Source organism: Sinocyclocheilus rhinocerous, unplaced genomic scaffold (assembly GCF_001515625.1).
Source record: "Sinocyclocheilus rhinocerous isolate Xijiao unplaced genomic scaffold, SAMN03320098_v1.1 scaffold791, whole genome shotgun sequence".
Taxonomy (NCBI): domain Eukaryota; kingdom Metazoa; phylum Chordata; class Actinopteri; order Cypriniformes; family Cyprinidae; genus Sinocyclocheilus; species Sinocyclocheilus rhinocerous.
The window spans coordinates 115,668-125,806 of record NW_015623076.1 but is presented as its reverse complement, the minus strand read 5'-3'; the positions used below and the strand labels follow the sequence as shown (position 1 = coordinate 125,806).

Below are 10,139 nucleotides of genomic sequence, written 5' to 3'. Positions count from 1 at the left end.
TTTTAGCCTTAAGATGTTTTGTGAATACGGGCCCTGGTCCTGATGACTTTATTGGAGTTTCGACTGATGTTATGAAGTGAGTAAAAATGTAATTTCATGTTCTGTTGTTGGACAACAGATTTACAAATGCCATTCATTACAAATTGCATTTTCAAATGCATAAGTGACTCAAACACACTTTCAGGGATTACATTTATATTTATTTTAATTCATTTAGCAGACACTTTTACCCAAAGCGACTTATAATGAGAAATAGCATAGGAGCAGCATTTATGGTGAACCATGTGGTGCATGCATTTATTTAATAAAAAATCACAGCCTTTGCGATTTTGTCAAGTCAAATTGCAATTTTGTTTTTAATTCGTACAATTGTGCAGCCCTAAATCAATGTACACTTACGTCATTGCTATTGTGCTGTATTAAACGCTACTCTGAAGTAGGAGCTAATTTCGTCCCCCAAAAGGCCTGTTACTAAAATCATTCCCAGTCCTGTTTTACTGTACAAACACACCAGAAAGTGGGTACTTCCACCAGTAGTTACAGGAACTATGAAAATGTTAATCTGGTGTGAAAGCCCCTATTTAAACTGAATTGCTTTTTGATGATTGATAAACGGAAGAATGATTTTTATAGATGGAGACTACTTCCATTATCAGTGGTTGGTAAAAAAAAAACTTTTTCAAAATCGTTCTATTTATTTACTGACGTCCTCTCTTAAGCTTTTGGATTCAGTTCCTTTATCTTGGCTTATGACTCCCTGAACAGAAAAAAAGAGAGACTATGGGTCCCTGTGTTTAAATTCTACTATTGAGCAGCAAATGCTAGGACTCTATTCTATTGCCTCCATCAAAGGGTGTTCCTAGTGATATTTCCCCTATAGCTGATCCACAATATCGTATTGAGACAAGATCCCTAACAAAATTGTATCTTTCAGCTTGGGAATTGAGAATAACTTTATGCTGTAAAAAATGAATATAAAGCCAAATAATAAAATTTCATAAAATGTAATTTGCCTGATGTCTCTATTCATACTCTCATAGTTTACTGTATAATCACTCATTTAAGCCATCTCAAGTAGATTTGGGGTTTGCAACATGGAGAAACAAAGGTTTGGTCCATTGGGGATCTCTATTTAGATGGCAAGTTTGCAACATTTAACCAATTACAGTCGATCCTGGGTCCTATTTCTTTCGTTATATATATATATATACTTATATATTTATAAGTAAGGCATTATGTAAAAAAGTTATTTCACTCTCTCTGCTCTGGTTTTGTCCCGTTTAATAATTTGCTGTAAAGTTGCTTTGCAATGATTTGTATCGTGAAAAGCGCTGTACAAATAAACTTGACTTGACTTGACTCTTCTCGTTTGACATGCTGCGTCCTTTATGCTGTCCATTTCCTATTTCCTGTCATGTGATCAGTCACATGACAGGCAGACCCAGACTCATTTAAAGACATACACACATTAAAATGGTTAAGAGGAATAAAATGGCTAAGACAACATGAAAACCTATTAAAACTCAAATATACATAAAATCATTAAAATATATTGAGCAGGTTAAAACATGTGTCCTGTGTGACAGTGTCACAAGTTGAGTGCCCCTTCCTTCAAAACATGGTAGTGTCACAAAACGAGTGTCTAAGATAAACACGCACGAAGAAGATGAAGGTAAGTAGTCTTTTAATAAAGCCACAAGAGAGTAATTCCACAGACAGGCAGGTGACACATGTAGAACATTCACAATACCGGACGAGGGAGCACAGGACAGAATAGAACTTAAATACTAAATCAAATGAGGATAATTAATAGAACACAGGTGAACAGAATGACACAATCAGACACGAGGGACAACTAGGTCAAGGAGCACATGAGGGATGAAAACCCAACAAAAAGTCCAGTGGCCTGTAGCACGAAGCGAGATTAAGGCCATGTACACGGGTATTTTTATAAACTGAGTTTTTCCTTCTTACGTTTTTAAAAAAATCTCTGTCCACATGAAAAACGCAAATGCATGCTATGAAGCACTGTCAAGAGCAGGCCAAACCAACAGGTGGCGTTATAATCTCAAACGTAAAGCCATGTTGGCCATTCAGAAGTCTGAAAAGGTTTCCAGTAGGTGGAGATAACAGTGCAGGCTCCGACGTCACAAGCCAAAAACTGATAACACTGCAACCGGAGTTTTTGAAAATCTTCACCCTGGCAGGCGTTTTCAAAAATGTTCAGTTCCAGTGAACTGGTGCTGCGTTTGCATGTGGACGAACGGCCAAACTGCATAGAAAAAGCTGCGGTTTTAAAAATAACCGCGTTCGTGTGGACAGGGCCTTACAAACTCAGAGTTGCAGAGTAAGTTTTGAGTTGACAAAACCCAATAAAGCCAGTCTAGTTTAGATCAGGTTCACCGGGCTCACAAAGCTCGATATAAACATTTTCTGTCAATTCAGAGTTTGAACCAGAGTTTGTGATTAACTCTGGAGCATGCGCACCTGAAAGTGTGACACGTGCATCAAACAGCCAATCACATGGAATGTGGAGAGCATCAGCAAAGTGTCCTTCAGAATCACTTCTCGCAAGAGTCAGCAATTCACTTCTCTGCTGAAGATTAAGAGATGTTGTTATTAAAAATGTAATACATTTAAATACATTTACAAGGCAGGAATAAAGACTTCTGCTGCAGCAAAAGTTTGGCAGCAAAAAGAAAATATATGACTATCCAAAGGAATCAACTGAATTTAATTATTATATGAAGAGTTCAGCCTTTTAAATACGTAAATTGTGTATGCTGTGTCAGCTGTGCCACGTGGATACACTGTTTAAGTCATTTACGCTTTGATTTGAACGAAAACAACGTATCTGCGTGGCACAGCTGACACAAAACAGCATACGCAATTTATGTTCAGTGGATACTCTCCAAAACGGCGCTAGGGTGATGTGGAGGAGACAAATTGTTGAATAAAATCGTTATTTTTTTTTTCTTTTGCGCTCAAAAAGTATTCTTGTAGCTTCATAAAATTACGGTTGAACCCCTGATGTCACATGGATTATTTTACCGATTTCCTTTCTTTCTGGACCTTGATCGTGTAAGGACCCTTGCTGTCTATGGGAGGGTCAGAGAGCTCTCAGATTCCATCAAAAATATCTTAATTTGTATTCCGAAGATGAACGGAGGTCTTACGGGTTTGGAACAACATGAGGGTGAGTAATTAATGACACAATTTTCATTTTTGTGTGAACTATCCCTTTAAGTGCCACTGGCCCACAGGTGGGCCCAATGGCACTCTTTTTTTGTTGTCTTTTTTCTCTATCACAGATTTTAGTAATCATCATAAATTATATATCATTTGAAAGCTTAAAACCTCAGAATTCATTCTGTGAAAACAATCGGACAAAATTTTTAAATCGTACATTGCTTTACCATGGAAATGTTACTTTAAAATCTTTTAGCGTTCTCCTCCCCTTAGCGGGCGGAGTCAAGTGTCATATTACAAAATGTATTACGGTCTTTTCTAATCAAAAGTTTTTATAATCTTGACAAAATACATATATTTGGAAAGGTCTGTCTCAAGATTCCATATTTTATTTTATTTTTGATAGAAGTAATATTGACAGAGAAATTTAGACCTTCATGACAGAAAAATGCATCAACAAAAATTCTACAGAGTTGAATGTGGCTGTTTGTGGTATAACACCCTATATAAAATTTCACAGGAACCTCAATTATTATTTTTTTATATCAACTTCAAATTTGGAACATAACTTATTTAGACGTAAGGCTTTAATTTTATATCAATTTTGGATTCAAAAATATTTTGTTAAATATTTACTTTATATAAAATAAAAAAAATGATACAGTGCATTTTCTTTACAGTAAATTTAAACTTCTATAATGTTTTGATACTTTAATATTTTGAAATGATTCCACTTCTGCAGTAATCTGCAGATTGTCTTCTTAAAAAGGAGTCCAACCTTAGGTCTGTATTCCAAAGTTTTCATGAATTATAATAATTTAAATTTGGATAGTGCACTTTCACAAAAATGGGGGGTGGCACTTAAGGGGTTAATATTAGGACTGGAAGGTATGTGTTCTTTTAAGCCCAAATTACATTGTCAGTTCTAAACTGTGTGACAATACTTTCCTTAAGCCTGTGTAATGTACTTTTATGTAAAATCCTTCCTGTAATAATTCATTAATACCTTTTTATTTTTTCATGTTAAAAAAATATTAAAATAAAATATAAAAATATGAAAAAATATATAAATGTTTTATTATATAAAAATATGTATTAACCATAACTGAATAAACTACGTATAGTTTTATTTTTTATATTGCATTTTAATGTATTTTTATATAAAATTATATATAGGACAAGCAATGCATCAGACAAAAGCATCATATATTACATATTTACATCTTTATAGAATAAAAGTCGGACAAGTTAAACAAGTACAATGATTTTACTTTTATTATAATTTATAGCTGAATTTAGAGAATGCTTTTCAATCACATTTTTGTCTCACTAAAACATAACCGGTTCTTACGGTGGCCGAGAGAGCTCAACGCGCTGCAAATGAAAAAAAAAAAAAACACCTGCAAATTAAGAAAACATCTTCATCAATTTGACAACACGCGTGCTGCAAATCAAATAAAGAAACGCGCTGCAAATACTCACAAGACAAACAAATAAAGAAACGCGCTGCAAATAGGCACAGACCACATCGGACATGTTTAAGGGAACCGCAAGGTGACGAACATGGCTGGGACATATTTATGGCAGTTAGGCTTTATTTGCAAATTGCATGCACTCTTTTTGCAAAACTCTAAACACATTCTCATTCACTTAAACACTTATCTCACTGTGATGCATTTGTGCTGCAAAATGTTAAACACAACTAAAGCACAATTGTCATCGTTTACACAAAACGATTCAAAACTGTTCACACTTGTTTCAAAATATGAGCCAGTTCAGAGTGCACAAGTGGCACAGGTGACTGAATGATGATACGAACAATAGATGGAAACAATCTGAGAAGGAGAGGAGGAAGAGTACATGCAAGAAGCGGAGGATGAGGAGGAGGAGAGAAAGAGTAAGGTTTAGAGAGTGTTATCAAGGCTGGATCTGTCACACCAGAGGGTTTTTTTCTCTTTGTCAAGCAAGACAACATTACTTGTGATGTGGACAAAGTCCTCAGGCCGGACTCAAGCACAAAGACATGATGCTGAGACAGAATGAATCTCTCATTGACCCTGATTTTACAATTGCACAACTTACAGTATTTGAGTGTACTGTAACATGCTATTCATTTAGAGTTTTATTTGAACTTTTTGGCCTTTGCAGTTGGACAGCAGTATTTTTGCAGTGTCCAAGTGCTGAATATATACAAAAATTCAGTACTATTCAATATTCAGCACAATACTATTCTTGCAGTATACAGTTGGCCTATACAATATATTCACCTTACTTAGTTGCAATTACTATACTTTTTTACAGAATTACAAAATTGTTTACTCAGTACAATATACTTTTTTTTCTGTAATGTTCTGGATGCTGTGTTCTCCATTTTTCTCTGTGTGCTCTGTAGTGTTTATTTTATTGACTCGTGCGTGTGTGATCTGAAAGCACGGTTTGATTTTGAGTGAAAGTGAAATGGTTTTGCAGTGATTGTTTGATTTTGATGGAAGAGTCAGAGGTTTCGTGAATTTAGTTTGAGTATTTGGATTTGTGTTTAAGGTTTTGAGAAAATGAGTGATGGTTTCAAGAAATGCGTTTTAGCAATTCAGAAAAACTGTAATTTGCTGGTGCTTTTTCTATCTGCATGTGTTTTCTGAAGTTGCAGAGCGTTGAGCTCTCTCGGTCAGCGTAGGTTCTGAATGGGACACGACAAAAGAAGAAAGGGCAAGTAAAAGCAAATATAAAATAAACATGCATTCATTTTGACAAATTTATCTTGGGGTTGACAGGTAATCTAAAAGAAGAGTCAAAAAGAAGGCAAGTCATGATTTTGCTGTTTTGAAACTTCATGATACACTTGAGACACATCCTTTCATTGACTGATGTGAAATATTAACCACACCCTCTTTTGTTGTCCAGTAAAGATTTAGAATATATAACAGTAGTGGTTGGTGGATATATAAAACAAGATGTAATACTGGACTCACATTTTGAGTGGTTGCTTGCATAGCAGGAGAAATGAATGCTTATCTTTTATTAACAATGACACTACTGTGTATTACCAGGCTTTGCCCTGCTGTGTGTGGGGTTAATTTAGGCACCTGCATCCTCCAAGGTGACCCTCATCTCCCTGATCTCTTCGAGGATGGAGACTTCATTATTGGAGGGGCTTTCACCATTCATTACTATGTGAAGACAGAGAAGCACACCTATATTAGACGGCCACAACCACTAGAGTGCAGTGGCAGGTTAGAGTTTGATTCAAAGTCGAAAACAATGCTTAACAGAGCAGGGCAAATGGGTTAAATTGATTGTGCTGAAATTGTGTTCATAACTTTATTTTATATAGAAAAAACTTTTTATTTAAAAAAAAAAAAAAATGACTTAATTAGAAGCCGACAAGAAAAACGTTATTTTTTTCATAGGAAGCTATTATGTGTGTATTTCAACAGCATGGATTTCCGAGAGCTGCGCTTTGCTCGTGCCTTGCAATTCACTGTCCAAGAGATAAACAACAGCTCCGATCTCTTACCGGGCATCACTCTAGGGTACCACATATATGACTCGTGTGCATCTGTGCCAATGGCAATTAAAGTAGCTTTGCAGCTTGCCAACGGACTAGATCTCGTATTTAACGACACTGATTCCTGTGCAAAATCTGCTGCAGTTCCTGCACTAGTCGGAGATTCTGCTTCCACGCCGGCTGTAACCATTTCAAGACTTTTGGGTCCTCTTGGAATTCCACAGGTGCTTGCGCAAAACGACTTTCATAGTCTTCTTATTAGAAATAAAATAATAATAAAAAATAAAATGCTGGAGCTGTACCACGATATACAGTAAATATAGAATAATTGTTGTAATAGTGGTTGTTGTAATAATTGTTGTAATATAATGACACAACTGGAGAACATTTGAGTAACAACAGATAAGTGCAGTAAATGTCAAGTTTGTATATAACAACTATATATATATATATTATCTTCACTGTATTCGGTAGGTGAGTCATTACGCAACGTGCGCGTGTCTCAGTGACAAGCAGCAGCACCCTACTTTCTTCAGGACCATCCCCAGTGATCACCATCAAGCGGCAGCACTGGCACGGATGGTCAAGCACTTCGGATGGACGTGGATCGGAGCTGTGTGCAGTGATTCAGACTATGGGAACAATGGCATGGCATCATTCCTGAAAGCTGCAGAGGAAGAGGGAATCTGTGTGGAGTATTTTGAGGCCTATTACAGGACCCAGCCGCGCAGCAAACTAAAAAGAGTCGCGGATGTTATTCGCAAGTCAACGGCTCGTGTAATAGTTGCCTTCGTGGCAGCAGGTGATATGAGATTTCTGTTAGAAGAGCTGAGCCAGCAGCCTCCTCCCCCGATGCAGTGGATTGGCAGCGAGGCGTGGGTTACAGATCCACAAATGCTGCGGTTTAATTTGTGTATTGGTGCTGTGGGGGTTGCGATCCCGCGGTCTGTTATCCCTGGTTTTCATAACTTTCTACTTGACCTGTATCCAGAACAAGCGCTAAAATTCCCCCTGCTGACAGAATTCTGGGAAAGCTCATTCAGCTGTAGTCTAAAAAGCCAGACAGGTTCTTCTGCTGGTATGCCAGCTTGTGATGGCACAGAGGACCTGCGCGCTTTACAGAACCCGTACACTGACACGTCCCAGTTGCGCGTCACAAATATGGTGTACAAAGCCACATATGCTATAGCTCATGCCCTCCATAGCATTGTCTGTGACGAAAAGCAGTGTGATAAAAATATCAAAGTTAAGCACCAACAGGTAATTTTTCTTATTATGTAGTAGTGTATTTATTTATGTATTTATTTACTTACTTACTTACCTGTTTGCTTGTAAATCTTAACAAAAATCTTACAGTAATTACACAGTATATTACCTTCTGTATTGGTCTACTATGAAATACCTATTCAACCACACCATATATATATTTTTTTTATGCCAATCATGCAGGTTTTTGATCAACTCAAAAGAGTGAATTTTACTAAAAATAATTATTCTGTTTCATTTGACACCAATGGTGACCCTGTGGCCGCATATGAACTTGTGAATTGGCAGCTTCAAGGAGATGGTTCAGTTGATTTTGTGACAGTGGGTCAATATGATGCTTCCCAGCCTAAAGGCCAAGAATTCAGTCTGAGCAAAGCTATTATTTGGTATGATGGCAGTGAAAAGGTATAAAGTGTTTTTTTCTTTTCTTTTTTTTTTTTTTATTCTGTGTGGCGGTAATTATTTATGAATGTCTTGCTGTACCCCTAGAATTGATTTTGGGGATATTCTCTTTACTTACAACCATATTAACACACATATACTGTTAATTGTTGTCATACACTTCAATTAAATATATTGATTAAAATAAACCACTTTGTGTTTAAAAAAAAAAAAAACTCTCTCCTTTAGACCACATTTACAGGGATATGGCGACTGGACACTACAGTGTCTCAAAAGACCTAGAATATCTCCTAAAAGAATATTATGAACTATTCTAAAATGAAATAAAAGCAAAGAAAAATTCACCATGACACATTTTGCCTATATGTTTCAAACGTCTGGGCCATTCTGTCATTTTCAGAGCATTTTTGCTGAAAACCTTGGCTAATTTGACTCTGTTGTGTGTACCTGTTAAAGGTGCCTGTGTCTGTGTGCAGTGAAAGCTGTCCTCCAGGTACTAGGAAGGCTGTGAAAAAAGGAAGACCTGTCTGCTGTTATGACTGCATTAACTGTGCAGATGGAGAGATCAGCAATGAGACAGGTACTTTGTCTGGATAGTCTTGTAAATAAATCAAAAATGTTTCTTGGTCAAATAATATATTATTGTGTAAAATAAATAATGAAAATAGATATACATGTTATAAAAGATACATGTTATGTACTGATCTCTTGATCTTCTGAAGATTCTTTAGATTGTCACAAATGCCTGCCTGAGTATTGGCCCAATAATGAGAAGGACAAGTGTCTTCCTAAACCAGTGGAGTTTCTCTCCTGGGATGAGATCCTTGGGATTATACTGGCTGCTTTCTCTGTTGCTGGTTCTTTAGTGGCTTTGAGCATAACTTTAGTGTTCTACAAAAACAGGGCCTCTCCAATAGTAAGAGCCAACAACTCAGAGCTGAGCTTCCTATTGCTCTTCTCATTGACTCTGTGTTTTCTCTGTTCACTTACTTTTATTGGTCGGCCCACTGAGTGGTCCTGTATGTTGCGTCACACAGCATTTGGGATCACTTTTGTCCTCTGTATCTCTTGTGTTCTGGGCAAAACACTAGTGGTGTTAATGGCCTTTAAGGCTACACTACCAGGAAATAATGTCATGAAATGGTTTGGGCCTCCTCAACAGAGACTCAGTGTTTTTGTTTTCACTCTTGTACAGGTCCTTATATGTGTGCTTTGGTTAAACGTATCCCCACCTTTTCCTTTTAACAATATGCAACACTTCAAAGAAAAGATAATTCTAGAATGCAGTTTAGGATCAGCTATAGGTTTCTGGGCTGTACTGGGATATATTGGCCTCTTAGCTTTCCTTTGCTTTGTTTTAGCTTTTCTTGCCCGTAAGCTGCCTGATAACTTCAATGAGGCTAAATTCATCACATTCAGTATGCTTATATTCTGTGCTGTATGGATCACCTTTATTCCCGCTTATGTTAGCTCTCCTGGGAAATTTACTGTAGCTGTGGAGATATTTGCTATTTTAGCTTCAAGCTTTGGTCTGATTCTCTGTATTTTTGCTCCTAAGTGTTTCATTATTGTCTTCAGGCCAGAGCAGAATACCAAAAAACACTTAATGGGTAAAGTACCAACAAAAGCCCTCTGAGACACACAGCTCTCATTAGATATCTATCAAATTCAGATATCATACAATCTGATATTTTACTGTTACACCACTGGCATAATTGTTTTTACATGTTTGTGCTATATGCACAAGTAAGTTGTGCGTATTTATTTCTTTTTTTTG

The 10,139-nt window shown here is 36.8% G+C and overlaps 1 protein-coding gene across 1 annotated transcript; it reads left to right on the top strand.

The window, feature by feature from the left end:
- Positions 1-6,189: 6,189 nt before the first annotated feature.
- Positions 6,190-9,998, top strand: LOC107716837 (extracellular calcium-sensing receptor-like). The gene is made up of 6 exons (XM_016523794.1): positions 6,190-6,419; positions 6,624-6,918; positions 7,169-7,954; positions 8,144-8,365; positions 8,819-8,942; positions 9,085-9,998. The coding sequence occupies exons 1-6, from the start codon at positions 6,190-6,192 to the stop codon at positions 9,996-9,998; spliced, it is 2,571 nt and encodes an 856-aa protein (XP_016379280.1).
- Positions 9,999-10,139: the final 141 nt, after the last annotated feature.